Source organism: Mirounga leonina, unplaced genomic scaffold (assembly GCF_011800145.1).
Source record: "Mirounga leonina isolate KUSES-001 unplaced genomic scaffold, KU_Mleo_1.0 Mir_173, whole genome shotgun sequence".
Lineage (NCBI taxonomy): Eukaryota > Metazoa > Chordata > Mammalia > Carnivora > Phocidae > Mirounga > Mirounga leonina.
Genome location: NW_023270447.1, coordinates 16891932 through 16918562, shown reverse-complemented (window position 1 = coordinate 16918562; position 26631 = coordinate 16891932). Strand labels below are relative to the sequence as shown.

The following is a 26631-nucleotide window of genomic DNA, read 5'->3' as shown; positions in this document are numbered from 1 at the left end:
TTCTCATGTGTCTGTTGGCCATTTGTCTACTGATGAAAATGTTAGATGTCTTGATTGTGGTGATAGTTACAAAGGTATAAACATATAAAAAAACATTTGATAAAACGTATCAAACTTTATATTTTAAATGGGTGCATCTTATTGTAAGTAAATTTTACATCAGTCAAGTACATTTTTATTTATTATTTTTTTAAAGATTTATTTATTTGAAAGAGAGAGTTTGGGGGGGGGGCAAAGGGAGAGGGAGAAAGAAACTGTCATCTTGGTATTTGTTTGCTATTTATTCTAATGCCCTTTATTCATCTTTCCTGCTTTCTTTTGGATCAATTATATTTTAGTATTCCATTTTGTCTCCACTATTGATTAGCTAACTATACCTCTTTATTTTCTTAATGGTTGCCCTAGTGGTTAACATATGTATCTTTAACTTATCATTGTCTGTCTTCAAGTATGATTGGCTGGTGGCAGGAAAATGACAGCAGAATTAGATAGCTAAGTGATTAGAGAGAATAGGGATGAGTGATGAGATTATTAGTAGAATGAACGGTAGTTATTAGAGGTGTTGATAAATATGTTATAAATTCTCTTACATCAAAGAGTATAGAGCTAATGATAGATAGATAGCCTAGAAAGTGAAATATTAGGGATATGGAGAACTGATAGGAAATGGCTACTTAAGTAACCCTTGAAGGCATAGTACATCTCTACATATTTCCATACCTGTGTGTGTTCTTATGCAATCATATACATTATGCCTCTTTAAGGCACTCCTGAAAGCTCAGTCACTTTTAGGTGGGAGTAAGTTTATATGTTTGTAGTGGAGAAAGGATATGTTTGAACAACTATCTTTGATAATCCTTAGTAGTTCAAAAAGCATCACTGAATTCTCATGAGCTAGTTTAGACTAGGAAGGATTCGTCTTCAGCTTTTGAACTTGCATCTGTATACAATATATGAAAATATTCTTTTTTTAAAAAGATTATTTGAGAGAGAGAGAACATGAGAGAGAGAAAACACAAGTGGGGGGAGGGGAAGAAGGGAGAGGGAGAAGCAGACTCCGCTGCTGAGCAGGGAGCCTGATGCAGGGCTCAATCCCAGGACCCTGAGATCATGAACTGAGCCGAAGGCAGAGCCACCCAGGTGCCCCTACATCAAAATATTAATGATGCCAAGTTATCCAGAGAAATTTTATGGTCAACTTCAGTTTAAGGAAACAGAACAACTTTTTTTTTAAACAGTGATTTTTTTTTACAATGTTTTCTTTCCAAAAAATTTTATAGTGAGAGAAGGGCTCTTTCTGGTGTGAAGGAATAGTCTAGAAAAGTGAATGATTCAGAAGATTTTATTCCTACTTTGTTATGTACTTAATTATAGAAAGTACCTTACCATGTTCCTTCATTATATTTTCCTTAACGTATGTCTTTCTCCATTCCCTTTAGTATTCTTCAGATGAGAAATTAAACTTTGTTTATGATTAAAACTTTCAACATTGAATAGGTTTTTATTCTTTAAGTTTTATACAGAACAATTTTCCTTTTATGTTTGTTAGCAGAAAGAATAAAAGACCAAAATCAACATACTGTGAATAAGCAATATGAAAGAGAAAGGCAGAGACTTGCTTCTGGAATAGAAGAACTACGTGCTAAGTTGGTGCAAATAGAAGCTGAGAATTCTGATTTGAAGGTTAACATGGCCCACAGAACTAGTCAGTTTCAGCTGATACAAGAGGAGCTGCTGGAGAAAGCTTCAAACTCTAGCAAACTAGAAAGTGAAGTAAGCTTGAATTAGCTGTTTATATGTACTAACTTTGGAGACAAGAAAAAAGGCACTATAGTTGTGTAAAAGTTGTATGTGTAAGTCCAGATTTATACATCAGTTATAAATTCTTTTAAAATTATATTTGGAAACCTTTGGGTTTTAACCTATGTTGAAAGTGAGAAATTACTCTCTAGTGGCTAACAGGTCTCAAATATGGTGGACCTTCTAATGTATTGCAGTCTGTTATTTCTTCCAAGTATAAGTTAATATGGCTAATACACATTTACAAGTCAAGAATTTGGATTATGTAATTGGAAGAAAAGGAGTGATAATAGAGGATTTTGAATGTTAGCTAACAGCAGAACCGGCTGGGAAGCCTGTTAAACATGTAGATTTCTGGGTACTGTTCTAATGATTCTGATCCAGTAGGTATGGAGTCATGCTCAGAAATCTGCATTTGTGAACAACTGCATGTGATTATGATGCAGATATGCTTGGATTACATTTTGAAAAGTGCATAATGTGTGTTTTGTGAGTATTTGATCTTCATTTCTATTGAGGATAGAATAAGGATGCCTTTTTAGGTAATTATAGACCAGGACCACATGTGTATATGTTATACTCACTTTAAAACTGAGGCTGATGCTGTCTGTAGGAGTACTTTTAAAAGGTCTGATTTCTCATTTTAAAATCTGTAGCCTACACCAAGGAAAAACTTACATTATGTAAGTAATGGAAAAGGAGATTTAGTCAGTCTAAATCTAAATTATAGCCATCAGCTTACTTAGAAAATTATCTAGTACTGAGATTAATAACTTTTCAAATTACAAAATTATTACAGTCTTGTTGAAAATACACAAAGGACAAAGAAGAAAATAAACCATTGATAATTCCACCACCAGAAATAGCTACTGTTAACATTTTATTATACTAATTTCAGTCTTAAACAGCTACTTTTAAGAAATGGGTTAGGATGCAATCATATTTGGACATAGGGGTCAGAGTTAAACTACTTATGTATTACATAGATGGAACAATCTGTCATATACCTGGCCTTCCCTTCACTATTTTTCTTCTAAATTGTCACTTATCTTTAAAAGTAATTTTTTAAAAAATAATTTTTAATTTCTTTCAATATGTTTTCAGATGACAAAGAAGTGTTCTCAACTTTTAACTCTCGAGAAACAGCTAGAAGAAAAAATAGTTGCTTATTCCTCTATTGCTGCAAAAAATGCAGAACTAGAGCAGGAGCTTATGGTAAAAATTACTGTTTGGCTACAAATTCACTGTGACTTTAAGGCACTTGATTTGTGACAGCGTGTTTGTTTTAGTATCATTGTTGTACAGTATACCGAATAGGAAAGTATAAATTATACTAAACTTTCCTGATGATTCATTTTTTTGCTTCTGTATTTTTAAGTTTATAGGCTTATATGGCAAGTTGTTATCTGCAATTTCTGATTTTTATTCTAGTAGAATTGAAGGAAATAGTATACTTCTTTGATAGGCTTTTCAGTATTTTAAAATAGTTAAATCTTTCATTTTGATGTGGTTTTTTAAAATAACCATTTTGTCTCTTCAGTAAATGTTTAATTTTTGAAGTTTTACATATTACCTACTGTGATTCTTCAAAGAATAGAGTATGACAAATTTAATGCTTTACTTATGTACTTTTATGTAAAACTAGTTCTCAATTATGTTCTTTTAAAGTCTTTTTGTATTTCTAGGAAAAGAATGAAAAGATAAGAAGTCTAGAAACCAATATCAATACAGAACATGAGAAAATTTGTTTAGCTTTTGAAAAGGCTAAGAAAATTCATCTTGAACAGCATAAAGAAATGGAAAAGCAGATTGAAAGAGTAAGATATTATGTTTTTCTTTTTTGTGGCTGAATAATACTCTACCGGGTGTGTGTGTGTGTGTGTGTGTGTGTGTGTATAAAAATAAGAGCTTGAAATATAGAGCAATAACATTATTCAAACTGCACAACAGAGAGAAAAAAAGATTTAGAAAAAGAACAGAGCCTAAGGGACGTGTGGGATAATATCAGAACTGAAACTCTATACCCATTAAACAATACCTCCCATTATGCCCTCCCCCCATCCCCTAGCTACCATCATTCTACTTTCTTCTGTCCCAGTGATTTTGACTACCCTAAGTATCTCATGTAAGTGGAATCATACAGTATTTGTCTTTTTGTGACTGGCTTAATTCACTTAGCATAATGTCCTTGAGGTTCATCCATGTTGTGGCATATTGCGGAATTTACTTCTTTTATAAGAATGAATATTCTGTTGTCTGTATATACCACATTTTGCTTATCCATTTATCTATCAATGGACACTGATTGCTCTGGCCAGAACTTCTAGTACTGTGTTGAATAGAAATGAAAGGGGGCATCCTTGTTTTGTTCCTGATCTTAGAGGAAAAGTTTTCAGTCTTTCACCATTTTCAGTATGATGTTAGCTGTAGGTTTTCCATATATGGCTTTTATTATGTTAAGGTAGTTTTATTTTATTCCTAGTTTGTTGAGTGTTTTTATCATGAAAGGGTGTTGAGTTTTGTCAACTTTTCTGCATCAATTGAGATGATCATACTTTTTTTTTTCTTCATTCTGTTGATATGGCGTATTACATTGATTGAGTTTTACATGTTGAACCACCCTTGCATTCCAGGAATAAATCCCACTTGGTCATAGTATATAATCCTTTTACCACGCTGCTGAATTTGGATTATTAGTATTATATTGATTTTGGCTTTAATGTTCGTAAGGGATATTGATCTGTAGTTTTCCATTAGTGTTTTTGTCTGGTTTTAGTATCAGGTTAAAACTGGTCTCAGAATTAGTTAAGAAGTGTTCTCTTGGGGCGCCTGGGTGGCTCATTCATTAAGCATCTGCGCTTGGCTCAGGTCATGATCCTAGGGTCCTGGAATCCAGCCCCGCATCGGGCTCCCTGCTCAGCAGGAAGCCTGCTTCTCCCTCTCCCACTCCCTCTACTGTGTTCCCTCTCTCACTGTGTCTCTCTCGGTCAAATAAATAAAATCTTTAAAAAAAAAAAAAGTGTTCTCTCTTAACTTTTTTGGAAAAGTTTGAGAAAGATTGGTATTCTTTTTTTTTTTTTTTTTTTAGATTTTATTTGAGAGAGGGAGAGAGTGGGGGGGGAGGGGCAGAGGGAGTGAATCTCAAGCAGACTCTGTGCTGAGCACAGAACCTGATGTGTTGCTTGATCCCATGACCTGTGAGATCATGACCTAAGCAGAAATCATGATTCAGACGCTCAGCTGACCCAGGCACCCCTAAACATTGGTATTCTTTAAATGTTTGATAGAATTCACTAGTGAAGCTATCAGGTTCAGGGCTTTTCTTTGTTGGGAGCTTTTTTTTTTTTTTAATTTTTTTATTATGTTAATCCCCATACATTACATCATTAGTTTTAGATGTAGTGTTCCATGATTCATTGTTTGTGCATAACACCCAGTGCTCCATGTAGAACGTGCCCTCTTTAATACCCATCACCAGGCTAACCCATCCTCCCAACCCCCTCCCCTCTAGAACCCTCAGTTTGTTTTTCAGAGTTGTTGGGAGCTTTTTGATTACTGATTTAACTTCTTACTAGTTTTAGGTCATTCATATGATCTATTTCTTCATTATATAGTCTTTGTAGGCTTTGTATTTCTAGGAATTTGTCCATTTCATTTAGATTATTCAATTTGTGGGCATACAATTATTCATTAGGCTTTCTTATGATCTTTTTTGTTTCTGTATAATTGGCAGTACTATCCCCACTTTCATTTCTGATTTTGTTAATTTTTTCTCTGTTTTTTTAATCTATTCGGCTAAAGATTTGTCACTTTTGTTTATTTTTTCTAAGAGCTAACTTTTCATTTCATTGATTTACTTTATTGTTTTCTGTTCTCCGTTTTGTTGATTTTTACTGTAATATTTATTATTTCCTTCCCTCAACTAGCTTTGGGTTTAGTTTGTTCTTCTTTTTCTAGTTCCTTATGTTTTGAAATTAAATTATTGACTTGAGATCTTTTTTGTTTTTTAATGTAAGCATTTATAGCTGTAAATTACCCCTTAGCCCCACTTTGGCTGTGTCTCTTAAGTTTTGGTAAGTGGTGTTTTTGTTTTCATTTGTCTCCTAATTATCTTCTAATTTCCCTTGTGAATTCTTCTTTGATTCATTGATTGTTTAAAAATCTGTTGTTTAATTAATGCCACAATCTTATGAATTTTTTAATTTTCCTTTCATTATTCATTTCTAATTTCATCTGGTTGTGGTTGGAGAAGATACTTTGAATGATTTCTGTCCTTTTAAATTTGTTGAGACTTCAATTTGTGGCCTAACATGGTCTATCCTGCAAAATGTCCCCTTCACACTTGAGAAGAATGTGTATTTTGTTGTTGGGTAGAGTGTTCTGTATATGTCTGTCAGATCTAGTTGATTTATTCTGTTAAGTCCTCTGTTTCCTTACTTATATTCTGTCTAGTCTTCTGTCCATTATTATGAATGGGGTATTGAAGTTTCCAACTATTTTTGTAGAACTGTTTATTTTTCCCTTCAGTTCTGTCAATTTTTGCCTCATATATTTTGATGGTCTGTCATTACATGAGTAAACTTCATAATTATTATATCTCACTACTATTTTGAACCTTATAGTAAATAATGTCCTTCTTTGTCTCTTAAAACCTTTTTTGATATAAAGTGTTTTTTCTGATATTTGTGTAGGTACCCCTGCTCTCTTTTGGTTACTTATTTGGTTACTTATTTCACTTTTAACACGCTTGTGTCTTTGGATCTCAAGTGAGTCTCTTGTAGACAGCATATACAGTTGACCCTTGAACAACATGGGTCCACTTATTTGTGGATTTTTTACAACAGTACTGTATATGTATCTTCTCTTATGATTTTATTAATATTTTTTTCTCTAGCTTACTTTATTATAAGAATATGATACATGTAAGATACAAAATATGTGTTAATCAACTGTTTATGTTATTGGTAAGGCTTTGGTCAGCAATAGGCTATTAGTAGTTCAGTTTCTGTGGAGTCAAAAGTTATACAGATTTTCAACTGCACATGGGGTCAGCCACCTTAACCTCTGCATTGTTCAAGGGTCAACTGTATTTGGATCATGTGTTTTTATCTTCTGCCAGTCTCTATCTTTTGATTGGAGAGTTTAATCCATTTATATTTAAAGTAAATACTGATAGAGACTGTCTTTTTGTCATGATGCTGTTTGTTTTCTATATGCCTTACAGCTTTTTTGTCCCTCCTTTCCTACATTACTGTCTTCTTTTGAATTCAGGTTTTGTTTTTTTTTTGTAGTGAAATTTTGAAATTCTTTTCTTGTTTCCATTCTCTTTTGTGAATATTGTATTGTTATTTTTCGTGTGGTTGTCATGGGTATTACATTTAACATTCTAAAGTTTTATTCTTTTTTTTTTTTAAGATTTTATTTATTTATTTGACAGAGAGAGAGAGCAAGAGAGAGAACACAAGCAGGGGGAGTGGGAGAGGGAGAAGCAGGCTTCCCGCCGAGCAGAGAGCCCGGTGTGGGGCTTGATCCCAGGATCCTGGGATCATGACCCGAGCTGAAGGTAGATGCTTAACGACTGAGCCACCCAGGCACCCCTAAAGTTTTATCATTCTAATTTGAATTTGTACCAACCTAACTTCAGTAATATACAAAAATTGTGTCCTTTTACAGCTCCATTTTTACTCCTTTCTAATGTTAATGTCACAAAATTATTTCTTTATACCTTGTGTGCCCTAAAACATAAGCTAATAATTCGTTCAAATGTATTAGTCTCTCAAACTATTTAGAAAAGAAGACTTGGAATTACAAACCAAATTTATACTAATAAATTACACTAACTGGTTTTTTCTTCATTAAATATATTAAATCCTATAGAAAACAAAAAGTAATTATAAACCATTGTTAGAATAATACTAGCTTTTATAATTATCCTTGCTGTTATCTTTGAGAGTTTTAATACTCCATATGGCTTTGAATTATTGTCTAGTGTCCTTTCATTTCGCTTTGTAGAACTCCCTTGAGCATTTCTGGTGGGGCATATCTGGTGGTCACAACCCCCTCAGCATTTATTTATCTGGGAATGTCTTAATTTCTGCCTCACTTCGGAAGGACAGTTTTGCCAGATAGTAGGATTCTTGGTGGACATTTTTTTCTTTTCAGTAAATCAACACATTTGTCTTTTGGCTTCCAAAGTATCTGATGAGAATCTGCTTGTAATATTATTGTGGATCCTTGTATGTGATTACTCATTTATCTCTTGCTGATTTCTCTGTCTTTTGAAAGTTTTGATTATATCTGTGTCTTTGTGTGATTCCTTTTTGAGTTCATCTTTCTTGGAGTTGAGATTCTTGGATGTTTATTTCCATGTCTTTCATTAAATTTAGACATTTTCTTGGGACTCAAACTCATGACCCTGAGATCAGGAGTTGCATGCTTTTCCAACTGAGCCAGCCAGGTGCCCCAAATTTAGACATTTTCAATCATTATTTCTTCAGATATTCTCAGTGTCCCTTTTTCCCTCTCCTCTCCTCCCATGATCTGCGTTTTGGTCTGCTGGATGGCGTCCAACAAGTCTTTTAGGCTCTGTTCACTTTTCTTCCATCTTTATTTGTTCTGTTCCTCTAATTTGTTATTTGATTATTTTCATTTGAGTGTTTTCAGAGTTACTTAGTTTTAATATTTTCTAGTTAACCTTGTTCTGTCATATTTTTATTATATATGTATGTGTGTTATATATATCATATAATTTTGCACATTTGTATGTAATATGCACATATATGCATATACACATATCAGTAATTTCCTATTTTGTCTTCACAAAGGTATTTTGAAATTTTGATAACACCAATTATTGTTGAAGTTGTGGGAATGAGAATCTTATACATTTCTAATATAAGCATAAATTTTGATGCACTTTGAAGAGAAATACCTAATGAAATTGGAAATGTGCATATCCTACAAACAGAAAGTCCACTTCTAGGTGATCTATTCTAAAGAAACTCTAACACAAAGAGAAGTGCACACAGGATGTATTGTAACATTGTTGTGATGGTGAAAAATAGAATATTAAACTGTTCTTGAGTAGAAGAGAAGACAACTGTAATTTGTTGTTACAATGGAATACTGTACTGTTAGAAAAAGTAATGAATTAGATCTACATATGGTTACATGGATAAATATCCAGGGATAAATATCGAAAACAATATTGAGTAAAAAAACCAAGTCGCTACAACTTGCAGATGTTTTGATATTGTCTGTGTAAAATTTCAAAACAAAAATACATTACATATTATTCATAGATCTACATATGTAGTAAACACAAAAAACGTGTGAGAAACATACCAGAGAATGATGCAGACCAATTTCAGCATAGTACATTTGACCTTTGAACAACTTAGGGGTTAGGGGCACGGTCCCCCTGCACAGTTGAAAATTCTCATCTAACTTTTGACTCCCCCAAAACTGAACACCCTACTCATGACCAGAAGCCTTGCTGATAACAAAACAGTCAGCTAATACATATTTTGTATGTTACATGCATCATATAGTGTATTCTTACAATAAATCCTGAGAAAAGAAAATGTGATTAAGAAAATCATAACGAAGAGAAAAAATACATTTACAGTACCATACTGTAAAAAATCCTCATATAAGTGGATCTGTGCAATTCAAACCTGTGTTGGTCAAGGGTCAGCTGTATTGATGAGGGAGGAAATCAACTGTATTGGTGACAGGTAAGACCTGGCCATGTGATTTCATTTCTTCTCTCAAGAGAGAGAAACTGAAGGAAATTTGGCAAAATGAAAAATCTATGTAATTTTAATAGTAATTTAACATAGGAGTATTATATTCTTTTATGTATATTTAACATGTTTCATGATTTTTTAAAAATTATATGCAAGTTAATAAATCATGTTTTTATGTTTAGCTTGAATCTCAACTAGAGAAAAAAGACCAACAGTTTAAAGAACAAGAAAAGACTATGTCCATTTTGCAGCAAGATATAATATGTAAACAACATCATCTTGAATCACTAGACAGACTCCTGACGGAAAGCAAAGGGGTAAAATCATCTTTGTGAAAGTGTTTATTTTATCTATTTATTCATTTTTAAAAAAGATTTTACTTATTCATTTGAGAGAGACAGAGATAGCAACAGAGAGCACAAGCGGGGAGGGAGTGGGAGAAGCAGACTCCCGCTGAGCAGGGAGCCCGATGCGGGGCTCGATCCCAGGACCCCAGGATCATGACCTGAGCCAAAGGCAGACATTTAACTGACTGAGCCACCCAGGCGCCCCTGAAAGTGCTGTTTAACAGCTGACTAATACTTACATTTCTATAACCTACCTTTAATTCTAATTAAATCAGTTACTTAACAGCCTATTAGTAATGCTAAAATTAAAATATTTATACATGTACTCATATTTTTGCTACCAATCTGTGTGTTTTTAGGAGATGGAAAAGGAAAACATGAAGAAAGATGAAGCTTTGAGAACATTACAGAACCAAGTATCTGAAGAAACAATCAAGGCTAGTATGCTAATTTTTTAAAACTTTTTTTTTTAATAGAGACATTCTGTAGCTTTTATACTTTTCTCTAAAAATTATAAAAATTATTTAGATAAAAACTCACAGGTAAAGATTTTACCTGAGTCAGTGAACTTAGTTTCTATAAGTATTTTTTCTTCATTGTGAATTATAATCTTAATTATTTGATTGTTGATAATCTGGTTTGTGGATTGTCTAACCTTTTTTTTTTGCCTTAAGAAAGGCTTCTTTTTTGGGCGCCTGGGTGGCTCAGTTGGTTAAGCGAATGCCTTCAGCTCAGGTCATGATCCTGGAGTCCCGGGATCGAGTCCCGCATCGGGCTCCCCGCTCGGTGGGGAGTCTGCTTCTCCCTGTGACCTTCCCCCCTTTCATGTGCTCTCTCTCTCTCACTCTCTCAAATAAATGAATAAATAAAATCTTTAAAAAAAAAAAAAGAAAGGCTTCTTTTTTAACAAAAAATGTTTTTTTAATTGTAGCTACTTACTAACATTACCAGTAAAGAATTAACAGAGGAAGTAAAAGGAGATGAATCTACAAGCAGTCGAATTTTACTTCTTTTTACCAGTTCTACGATAAGATTAATTAGGGGAGAAAATCAGAATTTTCAGATAAAATACAAAAATACTTTTGTTTTATGGCTACTCTGTCTTCATGGTTAAAAGAATGGGTTTTGGAGCTAAGTTGACTTGAGGTTCAGTTCTGATTTCAGAGTGCTTACTAGTTAGCTTTAACCCTGGCTAGGTTATTTTAAGTCTCTGAACTTTAACTTTTTCATCAGTAAAATACAGATAACAATACTCTGGAGGAGGGTCAGTATGAGGAGGAGATGAAATGAGGTACCTATAATGCTTGGCACATACTCAGTTACTCAAAGTTTCATAAGTACTTACTGTATATTCGATATTTCTCCTTTGCATTTTTAGTGTTAAAAATAGGTAACAGCATGTTTATTCTGTCATATATGGCTTGAATATAAGGAATATGTTAATTCAGTGTTATTTTGTTATTATTTCGATATTTCTCCTTTGCATTTTTAGTGTTAAAAATAGGTAACAGCATGTTTATTCTGTCATATATGGCTTGAATATAAGGAATATGTTAATTCAGTAAATTTTCAGTGTTAATTCAGTGTTATAAAAGTTTCCCCAAAACTTTTAACATTTAATGCCATGTCAGTTCATTTCCTCGTGTAACAATAACCTCTAAGATCATTAACATGAAAAAATCATTATAAAAGTTGTAGGCATGAAATAATTTCATTAAATAAAATCTATATTGCCACTTACCTCCTGTTTTTTATTAAACTGCCTAACACATCTAGTAGTTTATTTCCATATGTTAATAACCAGATATTAAAATCAGTAAGAGAAGAAATTATGTTACTGGGTTTTATTCCCTTAATGGCTTTAGGTTTGATGTTATTGGGGCAAACACCAAAATGAGGAAGAAATATAGAAACAACATTCCTATGACTCAAGCTATACCAAACCTAACATACAGGATATTTGTAGCAACAAAATTGAAGTTTGAAACCTAGTTTCTTCCTGATACGTCATTACCACCTTCCCCTCTTGACTTTGGCTATGTCCCTCTATGTAGGTACTTCTATTTGTTCTTTGCATAAAAAATAATGAATTTTTTTAAAGTAACCAGTCAAAGAATATATTCTTACAATTGGTAAAGTCTTGGAAAATGCAGTCAATTCAACCATTAACAAAGGAGATACAAATATAGTTAAGAATGAAATCACAGGGCTCCTGGGTGGCTCAGTTGGTTAAGCGACTGCCTTCGGCTCAGGTCATGATCCTGGAGTCCCTGGATCAAGTCCCGCATCGGGCTCCCTGCTCGGCGGGGAGCCTGCTTCTCCCTGTGACCCTCCCCCCTCTCATGTGCTCTCTGTCTCTCTCATTCTCTCTGTCTCAGATAAATAAATAAAATCTTTAAAAAAAAAAAATATTTAAAAAAAAGAATGAAATCACAAAAATTCTGAATTTTCTATCTGCAGGAGAGTTATAAGAATCAATTTAAAGATACCATTTATGAAAGTATGATTAATGAGAACTAGAAGATTGATGGGAAATTCTGAACAGGAATAAGAAACCAATAAATTAAAGCAATTATATTACGTGTTGTTAAATAGAATATTGAGAAGGTGCCTGTTAGATTTAGAGATTTTGTTTACTTACTTTCTTTTGTTTTGCTTTTATATTCCACTCTGGATTTTTTTCTTTTCCCAAAGAAAGTCATAAGTAGAAAAAAGCAACAACAAAAAAGAACTTAGCTGCTTTTGTTGAAAATAGGTAGAGTAGAGCCCATACTTGGTTACCCCCAGACTGTACTGCTGAGGAAGTTCTTTGGTTCAACAAAGCAGTGTCTTTGTTTTCATTTCATTCATTTATGTCCATATATATACGTGTGTATTTATAGGTGGTTTGTATGAGGTGAATGATGCTTATCCATATGAGATTTAGACTCTCAAACTCCTGTTCAAATAATGAATCCAACAGAGTAGTAAATGTTTGGGGTTTTATTATTTTTTAAATTGATTTATTAATTTTAATTAAATTTTATTTTGGGGGCGCCTGGGTGGCTTAGTCGTTAAGCGTCTGCCTTCAGCTCAGGTCATGATCCCAGGGTCCTGGGATCGAGCCCCACATGGGGCTCCCTGCTCCGCAGGAAGCCTGCTTCTCCCTCTCCCACTCCCCTTGCTTGTGGTCCCTCTCTTGCTGTGTCTCTATTAAAAAAAAAAAAAAACTTTAAATTTTATTTTGAAAAATTCCAAACCTGCAAAAAAATGGAAAGAATAGTACAGAGAACATTTGTGAACCCTCTGCCTCGATTTACTGTCTGTTTAGCTACATTCATTTCATCTCTCCCTACACATACATACCCACTTGTGCACGCACCCACCCAATCTCATAACGTACACATTTCCTTTTTGCCAGACCACCTGAGAGAAGGTTGCAGATGTCGTAACACTTTACACCTTTAATATTTAAACTTGCATCTCCTGTGAACAGAAACTTTCTCCTACATGACCTCACCACTCTACACACCAGAGAAAGTAAAAGTTAATTCAGTGACATCATTCAACACACAGTCCATACTAAAATTTTTCCAATTATTTAAAATCGTTCTATATAGCCTTGCTACTCAAAGCATGGTCTGTGGACTAGCAACATCAACATCACCTAGAAACGTGTTTGACTTGGAGAATTTCGGCTATACCCCGGACCTACTGAACAGAATTGGAATTAAGGTGAAGGAAGTGAATTGCTTCTGGTGCAAAATTTAGGGAGATGCTTACTCTTGGGGTTGTATAAGTATAGCGTTGGCACTTGGCATGACCCTGCGAGTGAGTGCCTCCTTAAATTTTGAGCCCATGTCTCCTGTCTTACCTTTTTGCCCTTCTACTGAATCAGAATCTGTATTTTAATAGGGTGCCCAGCTGATTTGTATGCCCATTAAAACCTTCAGAAACACTACTTCAGCTTGTTCTTGTTCTTTTTACAATCTAGGATTCATTTATAAGTACATGCTGCATTTGGCACTTTCGGTTTCCCTAAACTCACTCTTTCCTTCTGTTCTTCTGATAGTGAATCTTCTGAAAGTCTAGGTCAGCTAGAACACCACATGAGTTATACTGTGTTCTTCTGCTTCCCATCAGGAAGCACATGTCAGACTACCCCGTTACTGTCACTGCCAATATTGGCACCTTATGTAAGCCGATTACTGCCAGATCTCTCCATGTGAAGGGCACATTTTTTTCCTTTATAATTAATAAAACGTGCGGTGATTCTTTCAGGCCATGTGAATGTACTGCTCCTCAACCACCTATAACCGATGGTTTTAACATCTCATGATAAAGCTTGCCTGAATTCGTTTTTACATTATTAATTATCAGGTGCGATATTCTGACAGTCACAGATTTCATTTTTTCTCTGTGTGTGGGAGATGATACAAGCAGCAGTGCTCATTCTCATGGTTAAGAAAGAAAACTAAAAAAATACAACCCTCAGAAAAAAAAGAAGGAAAGAAAACTCAAGTATTTATGCCTTTCATAAAACAAATGTTAATTTGTGTTAATTTAATGTGAATTTATTAACAAGCATAATTCAAAATTACCAGCTTTTTAGCTGTTAATGGTTATATTCACAGGCTATAAGGACAGTCTTTGAAAACTGTATTTCAGGATTCTCTATTTAGAAATATGAGTTGCAAAGATAATCTCATGATATAGAATAAATAGTATCTGCAACAGGGAGCATTTTTCTCTTTTTCTTATCTTGAGATTTCTTTTACACCTTCAAGATGACTTACGAGAATGCTACTTGATTAAGGGGGGGGGGAACCACTCCTGAGAAGCTCAAAATTACACTAAGAAAGAAGCAAGACAAGCATCTTTTTGACAGATGGGATATGGAGCATGTGTGCAAATTGTGGCCCTTGAACTAATTTTTGTGAAAAAATTTACTGAATTTGTGTTGCTCTTTGCTCGTTTGCTGTTTAATATTAAGGTGGTGTAAAGCATTTGCAGCTCTGTGAACACTTGGACCAAGTTACAGTGCTGCCTTTCTGAAAATGTTTTCCTGGATTCAAAGCAAATGCAGCCTGTTAAGTTTTTTTTCTAGCTAACAAAAGTATTTTCATTTTCTTTGTGACTTGAGCACATTCAGAATATTCACACCATGGCATTATTAGCACAGTACACTAGTGTGTACTCACTTTACTATTTTTCTTGATCAAGGGAACTTAAGAAATAGGCTTAAATGTTGCTTACTATTTTAGGTAAATGTCTTAGGGCGTTTGGTCTACGGGTTCTTGATGGTTGGCCCCAGTCTGTCTTTCCAGTCTAATCTCCCAAATACCCATCTCCTGTAAATTAATACTCTTCGTACCCTAAACTGCCAACTTCGCACCATTCCTTTTCACATTGTCTTGTCTCTGGACATACTCCCTCTTCCTGGAATGCCCTTCTTCACTTGTTCATGTTCGGTTTATTCTTTAGGACGCCAGACTCTGATTTCCTAATTTGCAATAAAAAATCAGGGGCACCTGGGTGGCTCAGTTGGTTAAACGACTGCCTTCGGCTCAGGTCATGATCCTGGAGTCCCGGGATTGAGTCCCGCATCGGGCTCCCCACTCAGCGGGGAGCCTGCTTCTCCCTCTGACCCTACCCCCTCTCATGCTCTCTGTCTCTCATTCTCTCTCTCTCAAATAAATAAATAAAATCTTAAAAAAAAAAAATCAGTTTTCTAAATAAATTTTTTCTGTAATAGCATTTTGTGTCCTAAGTTGGGCTGTGTATTCAGTTTTAAGCAGTTAGGTAACATTAGGAGATAAACCTGTAAAATATTGAACATATAATAAGCACTCATTAATATTAGTTGATTTTTCTTTTTTTGCTTTTCTCCTGCTTAGGTCAGACAACTAGATTCAGCACTGGAAATTTGTAAGGAAGAACTTGCCTTGCACTTGAATCAATTAGAAGGAAATAAGGAAAAGTTTGAAAAACAGCTAAAGAAGAAATCTGAAGAGGTAAATTAGCATTTTTATTAAAAAACATTTTTCACATGATTTCTTTTTGAGATCTTATTTTTAAGATTCTTTAAAAGTACATCTTTATGTAGCTGATAAACTTTCCATTAAGGGGTGCCTGGGTGGCTCAGTCGGTTAAAGCTTCTGCCTTGGGCTCAGGTCATGATCCCAGGGTCTTGGGGTCAAGCCCCCCATCAGGCTCCCTGCTAAGCGGGGAGCCTGCTTCTCCCTCTGCCCCTCCTCCCCCACTTGTGCGCACTCTCTCTTTCTCAAATAAATAAAATCTTTTAAAAAAAACTTTCCATTAAAATGTGAATTCCAGTTTTATATTCTTTGTTTATAACAAACTAATTCTGTGCAATACAAAATATGACACCTTAAAATTCTGATTCTTTTATCTATTTCTAAGAAATCGGAAGATTATTGTTAATATCACAGAAAGTAATTCTAATATAAAATGATTAAGACTTAGAATATTGTTTTAGATTTAGAGGCGTAAAATTCTTCAAATTTTTTTCTTTTTCTTTTTTTTTTTTAAGGTTTTATTTATTTATTTGACAGAAACACAGCTAGCGAGGGAACACAAGCAGGGGGAGTGGGAGAGGGAGAAGCAGGCTCCCCATGGAGCAGGGAGCCCGATGCGGGGCTCGATCCCAGGACCCTGGGATCATGACCTGAGCCAAAGGCAGACACTTAACAACTGAGCCACCCAGCCGCCCCATCTTCAAATTTTTTCATTTTATTTTTGCTCCTTCTAGTTGTCTGAAGGATTGAGAATTAGGTTTGGAAATTCAACTTTCTCTATTGAGATGAGTTTCTGAGATACTGGATGGATGACTCAAGTTATCTTATTCATATCTTATTCTATATCTCAGTGTCTACCACTTTGCTTTCAACATAATAGGTATTCACTTTGCTCAAAGGTATAACCTTAGTGAAGAGTTCCTTTATTTCTTTGTTAGAATTTATAATACAAATTTAAAATAAATTCTATTTTAAAAATTAAATATAAGCTTTAAACCTTAAATTCATGTTTAGAAATAGTCCCCCAAAAATGTTCATCAAAGTTGACTTGAATGCATCAGAAAGTCCCAACCAAAAAATAGAATCCTTTCTATATCTTTAAAATGGAGAGAATTTTATGCAGAGAATTAGATACACAGGTGATGGAAGAGGGGAGAAGCAAACAAAGCATGGTAAGGTGACTCAGATATCATAAGCAAGGACCTACTACCATCATCAGGGATAGAGGAATATCAGGAAGAGATGTGATGATTATAGTCCAGAAGCAGGGCTGCCTAGTGGAATGAAGTCCACAAAGGAATCTGTCTAATTGAAACTGAGGCCGTAGAGGAGGAGAACTGCTCCAGGTCCCTCCCACTGGCTAAATCTTTCTGTTATCCAAAAGGGAATTTCTTGCAATACCTGGAGCAGAGCAGGGGGAAGGCAGGCATAGATCTAAAAGCAAATATATAGTTGACTAGCACTTCAGACTTAGGTGTATCACATAATTATATAAGTTTAGAGATTGAGAAAAGGAACTCTTCACATTTTATTGGTCCTGTCTTCTTCCTTCCATGTGTCTTCATGAAGGCTTTTATAGCATCTTTGACAGACAGGCATATATTTCTCTACTGCAGTATATGGAATTTAAATTACCTCAACTATGGATACTTTGACTTTTTAAAATAGAAATGTTATTTTTATTTTACTATGAACTTCTTCAAACATTACTTAAACATTTCTTTGATAGCCCTCACTATCCTTCAGTGTAGATGGACTTGGCAGAGATGGAATCTGGAGACAAGCAGTGTTCGTAACAAGAGAGTTTGTTGAGCTTTACACTTTGTGCTCTCAGAAACCGCATCAGAGACTAGGGTGGATAGTAGGCATTTACCTAAAATGAACTTAGAATCATTTCCAAAACGACTGGAAATAAAAACCTAGGCTCCAAACTGAATTAGAAAATAGAAGTAGTAGTCAAGTATGTAAACTGTACTAGGGAATAAGTAAGTAAATTAGAAAGATTTGCATTTTTCGCTGCTGAATTATTATCTCAGTGCACATGTATTTGGCTTACTTAACAGGTTATCTTTCACTCTTTCACATATATCGATAAGAAATGGAGAAAAATTCAATTACTGTTTACTTTGTTTTCTTAAGTACCACCCCATACATTTATTTACTTTTGAATTATTTGTCTTTAGAGCAAATTTTAGTATCAATGCTGGTTAATATAATTAAGGTTGATCCTTGAACAATGCAGTGGTTAGGAGTGCCGACCCCCTCCCTGCCATGTAGTTGAAAATCCCCATATAACCTTTGATTTCCCAAAAACTTAACTATGGAATAGCCTACTGTTGACTAGACGCCTTACCATAACATAGATGATTAACACATATTTTCTATGTTATATGTATTATATACTGTTTTCTTACAATAAAGTGAGCTAGAGAAAAGAAAATGTGATTAAGCAAATCATAAGGGAGAGAAAATACATTTACAGTACTGTACTGTAAAAAATCTGCACGAGTGGACCTATGCAGTTCAAACCCTTATTGTTCAAGAGTCAACTGTATTATCTTATATCAGACTTGTGAGGTTTCCATCATATATAGCTAGGGTTTAGAAAATTGGATTTGAGGCCACCTGGGTGGGAGTGGGAGAGGGAGAAGCAGGCTCCCCGCCAAGCAAGGAGCCTGATGTGGGGTCAATCCTAGGACCCTGAGATCATGACCTGAGCCAAAGACAGATGCTTAATGACTGAGCCACCCAGGTGCCCCGAGAGTCAGCCTTATAAGCAGGCCCTTCTAACACACCCTTCCATCATAAAAGTGAACCTGCCCTTCCATATAACAAACAATAGCCATAAATACAATTATCCCACATGACAAATGAAGATAATAAGGAAGACAACATTGACATTTTATGACTTTTTTTTTGAAATGTCATTTTAATGAGAAATGTATGTATTTGTTAGGTATATTGTTTACAGAAAGAACTAAAGATAAAAAATCATAGTCTTCAAGAGACTGCTGAGCAGAATCTTATTCTACAGCATACTCTTCAGCAACAGCAGCAAATGTTACAACAAGAGACAATTAGGAACGGAGAGCTAGAAGACATTCAAACTAAACTTGAAAAACAGGTATATCTTATTGGTCAACATAGTTTCACTTATATGAAATAGAAATTTTAAAAATCGATAATAAGTATTTTGTTATATTGCTATTTACCTCACAGGTTTCATATTATAAGAAATATTCTGTGTTAACATTGAAAAATGGGTGAAGTTCTATTTGAGTGTGTTCTAACCTGCATCTCTAATACCATGGGCACATTTTTGTCATCCATAGAACTTAGTTATAATTTAGACTTTTTCATTCCATCATGTTTTTGGATCAGGATGCATGATAATCCTTAAGGATATGCTAAAGCAGTGCACTACAAGAAAAATCCCAAAGGAAACTACTTACTTCTAAAAATGTTATTACTCCAGTGAAAGAATCCTAGGAATTTTATACTAGAATCGAATCTTTCCTCTTTCATTCATTACCAGTTCATCTGAAATCTTCAGACAGATAATTCCTATTTTTTGAGTTGTTTTTCTTTTTCAAACTTTACAAAAATGTATAAATTAGGAAATGATAGTTCCCTGTAATCTCACAACACCTCACCTTTTGTCATTTGGATGGCTTTTTATCTACATATTCTGAATTCATCCTCAGCCTCTCCAGTGCAACTAAAGAATCCCTCAATACATTCAAACATATCAGGCAGGTATTCTCTATTTTCTTTTTTTTTTTAGAGACAGCTGTTCTGTGGCTCTCCATCCCTTTTGTTAAAGTCTAGACCTCTTGCTTGCTATGCTTGTTGTTCAGCTTCATCTGGAAGCATTTCTTCATATCTGTGTTTGATTCCCACTTCCTAAGTCCCTTGTTGTTGTCTCTGGCTTGTAGAATTGATTAAAATTCTTGTTCTTTCTGAAGTCATTTTCATTTCCATAATGATTTTATGGTTCTCTCTCTTTTTTTCCCCCCTTAAATCTACCAGTTCATTTATATTTTTCATTTGGTAAATTCTTTTTCTTCTTGATCTTTGTTTTAAGAGATTTTTGTATGTTCTTTAACTTCTTTGAGGGTCTAAAGAAGTTTATATCTAAAAATTTCTGTAGTATTTGGAGTAAGTTTTCCATTGTATACAGTATTCTCTTTGTGCCTTTCATTCATATTCCTCTGTGCATAGATTCCATGTTAGATTCTTTCAGATTATTACTCATCTTTAGATTCTTTCTGCTTATGAGTGTGCTATTTAATAAAACACAGAGTAGATGGGTTTTGGTGATTCCCTTTAGTTTTAACACTGGGTACTATTTTAATTTTATTCTTGAAACTTGAGTTAGAGGTGTGGATATTAATAACTTATAATCTGTATTTAGTTCTCTAGTGAGAGGTTTTAGAAGAGCAGAGAGGATATTAAAGTCATTAGGCAGAGATTAACTTGAAGAGCAGTCATGTAAATGTTCATTGAAAACATGGAGTGGCTGAGATTAACTAGGGAGAAAATACAGAATGAGAGGTGAGAAGATTGACTTGGGCAGATGTCTGTGAGATACGGTACATAGAAGCCAAAGTAAGTATTTCATGAAATTAAGAATGGTCATTGGTGTCATGGGCTGCTGAGATCAATATCAAGTAGAATGAGGGTTGAGAAATGTCCACTAGAATTACCAACATGAAGGTCATTAGTGACATTGCTCAGTTTCTTTAGAAAATGGCTACATTGCTTTGGGTTGAGGAATGAATGAAAAGTGAGAAGATGATACAACAAGCATAGAAAACTGAGAAATTGGGCTTTGAAGAGGAGGAAAGAAAGGGTGGTGGTGGTAGTTGGAGGAGGTAGAGGTTTGGGTAGTTTTTTATGATGGAAATGTCTTGAACATGTTTAAATGCTAATATAAAGAAGCCAGAAGGAGAGAGTAGTGATAGTCAGTAGTATGAGTTCCTGAGAAAGTGGATAGGTTCCTGAGAAAATGAACCCAGGACACCAGTGAAGCAATTTGACTTATATAGGAGGAAAAATACCTCCCTCACTATAGGCAAACAGAGGAAATAATGAATAGGAGCAAATGCAAGTGGTAACATTTGAGGGCAGTTGGGAATTGAGAAATCCTTCAGTGAATGAGCCAGTTTGTGAAGAAGGAAAGCAACATAGTTTGACAGGCGAAGAAAACATTTCACATGGGGATAATGAAAGGGGAAACATTAACCATTATTTTGTTCAATTCTTGTAAATCCTATTTTAGTGTTACGATGTGGCTACTTCTATAAATAGGTATATGAATGAAATATCTTCCACGAAGTTAAGTTTTGCTTTTTTATTTCCAAAACATTTGCTTTCTGGTCTGTACTTTGAGTTTTATAATACATCTTGAAACTGAATGATAGGCTAGACTACATATTTATATATATTTTTTTCTTCCAAAGACTATTATGTGACACATTCCAAAAAATGTGACTGAACTTAAAATACTTAAACTTATTTTTACAAGGTATCGAAACTGGAACAAGAGCTTCAAAAACAAAGGGAAAGTTCAGCTGAAAAGTTGAGAAAAATGGAGGAGAAATGTGAAGCAGCCACACATGAAGCCGATTTGAAAAGGCAAAAAGTTATTGAGCTTACTGGTACTGCCAGGTAAAATGAATATGTTACTTTTTCTTTTTCTTCCTATTTCAACATCAACAAAAAATGTTGATTCAAAGAGAATCAGTTCTATTGAGGCTAATATTAGCACTTGTTTACTTAGTGAATATCACTTTGGAGTTACCAACAAATGGACCTAAAACTTTCTTTCACTATGTTGATTTGTCTATAGGTAGAGGATCTTCCATGTTGGAATAAGCTCAGGACTGACTGAAAGTTAGTAAACCTGATTCTCTCACTGTTAATAACTATTTGTCTTATCCCAGACGAGTCACTAACCTTCCAGTTACCTCATCTGTAAAGCAAGAAAGTTGCACTAGTTCTGGAAATCTCTAGTCCCTTGTAAAGCTAAAAAGGATAACATAAATAATAAAGGTCTGAATAAAAATAACTGACTTGATTCTCCTATGAGTAGTATTGTCATTATGGTGAATATTTTGATTGCTTGGCTTCCTTAGTTTCTGTGTTGCAGATAACAGAAATTCCAGATGAATGAGATACCTATCCATGGATGTTCTCAGTATACAAAGCTTTTCACAAGCTAACTGTAGTTAGATTGAAAAGACGGCTAGCCTTGCTAAATATTACCAGGTAGCACAGTCGTACCTAGTGGTACATAATTGGTGCAGAATTACAATCTTTTAGTTGGAGCATTTTTAATAATATGACCTAAGTGTGACCTAGTATTCTGACTAGATGTTTTGCTGATATTTGCCCTTATATAACTTGCAGATTTTGTTTAGTCAGAGACAAGTCAGTTGGCTTTTAGGTTTCCAAATTATCGTTTATTAATTGTTTTATTTTTTGTTTTTAACTAGGCAAGTAAAACTTGAGATGGATCAGTACAGAGAAGAACTCTCTAAAATGGAAAAAGAAATAATGTACCTAAAAAGAGATGGAGAAAATAAAGCAATGCATCTCTCTCAGTTAGACATGATCTTAGAACAGACAAAGACAGAACTAGATAAGAAGACAAATTCTGGTAAGCAACATGTTAGCTGAGCTTATCTGCCTGTATATTTATATTTAAAAAGTAGAATAATAAAGTGAGAATTTGGGTTAGTAGGACTGGAAGGGACAATGAGTGGTCAGTTTTTGCCTCTTGTAGATGAATAAAATTGGATATTCTTAATTATAATTATTTACAAATTTTTAATAACAGATTGTTTTTATGTAGTTCTAAAATTATTTTTTCCTTTTAACAGTGAAGGAATTAGAAAAATTACAGCACCACACTGAAACTGAACTAACAGAAGCTTTGCAGAAACAGGAAGCATTAGAGTCTGAACTCCAAAATGCGCATGGAGAGTTAAAAAGTACTTTAAGACAACTTCAGGAATTGAGAGATGTACTACAGAAGGCTCAATTATCATTAGAGGAAAAATACACTACTATAAAGGATCTCACAGCTGAACTTAGGTGCGTTAAATAGTAAGAAATGATATCACAATTACAGGTATTTCACTTTATTACTCTGACTTCTTGGGTCATACAGTAAAGTTTACTGTTTAATCCTAGATGTCTAAATTTCTCAACTGTCTTTGGCTCTGTGTTGTTCATCCCAGTCAGCCTGTCCCATGCTCCATCTAACTAATTCAGCCATTCCTCATGACTAATATTTCTATCCTTGGTCTTTGGACATTATATATTTCACCCTCTCCTATATTATATAGTGGTAAAAAATGATTGGAACAGCATACAGCAGTGGTTAATAGCAAAATAATGTTAGTAATGACAATGTTTTCTTTGTATTAAGACCTTATTTTGTGCCAGGATTATGCCAGGGGCTTCCTATATGATCTGACTCATTTCTTTACAATAAACCTATCATATACATATTACCACCTTTTTATACTTGAGAAAACTGAGGCTTGAAAAATTAAGTAAAATACCCAAGGTCACATAATCAGGTCCGGAGAAGGGAGTTAAACACAAGTTTGTCCAACTCTAAAATCTGGGTTCTTAGATTAGCAATGATAGCATAAAATGCTGTTCCAGCACACATCTATGGTGAGTGGGGGTGGAGAGCCAGACGAGAACCAAGGTGTGGGAAATAGATTCCAGAAAGGAAAACAGAATTACAAACCAGGATGTGAAATGTGGGATGACAGGACAGAGAGCAGCAAGAGGACCCAGGAACTTAGATGTATCCCATGACTCAGTGCAGGACCCCGTCTCTTTTCTACCCACAAATTCATTCTTAGTGAATTTCATATAAGTTTAAATACTGTGTGTCAGACTTCCAGACCCACATCTCTAGTAATGACCTCTAGTAATGGCATCTTAAACTTGGCCAAAACACGACTGTTTTTTTTTTCTCCATAACCCTACCCTTCCTCCATCTCAGAATCATGCAGTTGGAGCACAACCAGAAATCTGAAAGATTAGTCTTATCTCTTTGCCTGTCTCTTTTTTTCTTCCAACCTATTAGAAATTCATGTCAACTTTATTTCCAAAACATATTCTGAAATCCATTGATTTCTTGGCCTCTTTTCTGTTACCACCTTAGCATAAGCCATCATCATCTCTCACCTGGTCTGTTGCTGTGGTTTCCCTAATGGTCTCCCAGCTTAAATGCCAGACCCTCCCCAAAGTCCATTTCAGTTTATGGAGTAAGTTTATGATTTAAAACATAACAGAAATGGACTTAAGTTTATTATTTAACACATAAATCAGATTATATTGTGTCCCTACTTAACCCTTACAATGGCTTCCCAAAATACTCAGAATAAAATCCAAGCTTCTTGGGAAATGTAAATCAGAACTGCAGTGAGATACTACTTCACACCCTCTCAGATGACCATGATAAAAATAAACAAAAAACCCCAAAACTGAAAATAACAAGTGTTAGCAAGTGTTTAGAGAAATTGGAACCCTCCTACATTGATGTTGGAAAACTAAAATGATACAGTTGCCTGTGGAAAACAGTTTGGCATAGTTAATAAGTCAAATATAGAATTACCATGTAACTCATTAATTCTACTCCTAGTTATTTACCCAAAAGAATTAAAAACATCCTGTTAAAAAAAAATGATGTATAAATGTTCATAGCAACTCTGTTCACAGTAGCCACTAAATGGAAACAACCCAAATATTCATCAGTAGTTGAATGGATAAACACAATGTAATATATCCATATAGGGAATATTATTCAGCCATGAAAAGGAATAAAGTACTGATATCTGCTACAACATAGATGAACCTTGAAAATATTAGGCTAAATGAAATAAACCAGATATGTTTATATAATTCCATTTATATGAAATATCCAGAATTAGCAAATACATAGAGATAGAAAGCAGATTAATGGTTGCTGAGAACTAGGGGGTGGGACAATGGAAAATAACTGCAGATGGGTGTGAAATTTTCATTTGGAGTAATGAATAAGTACTGGAAATAGTGGTGATGGTTACACAACATTGTGAATTTACTTAACGTAACTGAACTGTACACTTTAAAGTGATTAAAATGGTAAATATTATATGTATTTTACCACGATTAAAAAAAAAAAGCCAAGCTCCTTATCATGGAATACAAAGCCCTAGATGATAGGGTTTCTGCCTGTTTCTCTGGCCTCATTTCATATTGTTCCCTTTTCTCCTGGCCTTTTTGTTGGTACTTAAAACTTAGTAAATTTTTCCTACCTTTTGACTTTGCTGTAGCTGTTTCTTTGGCCTGAAATAATGGTTGAATGGCCAACTTCTTGCCCTTCATATTACCTCAGAGGGCCCTTTTCTGACCGCCTACTCTCAAGTAGCCACCCAGGCACTATCTCATCACTGTCTTTAATGCTCTAACATAGCAATTTATTTATTTTTTTTGTTTATTATTTATAGTCTGTCTTCTCTATTGGACCTATTAGTATGTATGCTCCATGTGATGAAGGACATCTTGTTGGCTATTAAACTCACAGTACATAGAGGCCTGATGTATAGGAAGCATCCAATAAATATTTGCTAAATGGTTAAGTGAATGAGTAGATGAAAGAAGTAAAAATGAAATCTTAAATTCTAGCTGATAGCTGAATTTTTGGAAACTCAGCTATTCACTTATACAATTATCTTTAGAATTCATTTCATAATAACTTATTAATGTAGCCTTGTATTTTATAACTGCTGAAACTTTTTTAAAAAGATTTTTTTAATTAATTTATTTATTTATTTTAGAGAGAGCCTGTGAGCAGGGGGGAGAAGCAGAGAGAGAGGGACAAGCAGACTCTGCACTGAGCGCAGAGCCTGATGAGGGGCTTGATCCCATGACCCTGGACATCATGACCTGAGCCTAAATCAAGAGTTGGTCACTCAACTGACTGAGCCACCCAGGCACCCCCTAACTGTTGAGACTTTTAAGAGAATAGTAAATAGTTCATTAAAGAAATTCACAATCTACTTTTTAAAATCAGTACCTTTGTTCAATATTGTTCATATTTAAGTCTGGAAAACTATATGAAAGATTTTTGAGATCAACATTTTTAGCCTTTGTCATATCAAAACATAGAGTTCCAAATTAAAATTCTTTGATTGCATTCTCTGATCTGAGTAGTAGAAGTCTTAAAGTTGTGTCAGTATTAAGCATTTTTATAATATAAAATTATAAATAAGGTTTTAGGAGAGCTAGAGTTTACAAAAAAAAATGTTTCTATATTAGACTTCAATACTTCACTATATGTAAGGCGTCATTTGAGTAAAATCCCCATGAGAAACACAGTGGTCATTGACTGAGCTGTGGATATCAGAGATACCAACCATGAGATAAATGCCTCATTCAAATGTAATAAACTCACAGCTAGTATATGGAAACGACTTTCAAATGCTCCCCTGATCTGTAAATGAAAAATATGGACATATTTTAAAAATTCTTATACTGATTCAGTTTTATATCTTGGGAGTACTTTAACATTTAGCTTAAATTGTCTACAGTAGTAGTGTTTGAGTTAACTTTTGCCTTTTGAGAATACTTTATTAAAGTAACTGTTGATACCATTTTCTTTATTCAGTATTTCTTTAATTTGAGCCCTTTCAAAGGTCAGAAATAATGGCA

The 26631-nt window shown here is 34.5% G+C and overlaps 1 protein-coding gene across 5 annotated transcripts in view; it reads left to right on the top strand.

Moving 5' to 3' along the window:
* The window catches only part of CCDC18 (coiled-coil domain containing 18), a 96997-nt gene that overhangs the window by 37493 nt on the left and 32873 nt on the right, over window positions 1-26631 (top strand). For all 5 annotated transcript variants that reach the window (XM_035018013.1, XM_035018015.1, XM_035018014.1 and 2 more), the window contains 10 exons: window positions 1550-1773; window positions 2905-3015; window positions 3486-3617; window positions 9731-9865; window positions 10255-10332; window positions 15772-15888; window positions 18869-19036; window positions 21440-21582; window positions 22410-22573; window positions 22797-23010. In XM_035018013.1, the coding sequence (XP_034873904.1) occupies window positions 1550-1773; window positions 2905-3015; window positions 3486-3617; window positions 9731-9865; window positions 10255-10332; window positions 15772-15888; window positions 18869-19036; window positions 21440-21582; window positions 22410-22573; window positions 22797-23010 (1486 nt within the window). The remainder of the gene's footprint in view (window positions 1-1549; window positions 1774-2904; window positions 3016-3485; window positions 3618-9730; window positions 9866-10254; window positions 10333-15771; window positions 15889-18868; window positions 19037-21439; window positions 21583-22409; window positions 22574-22796; window positions 23011-26631) is intronic.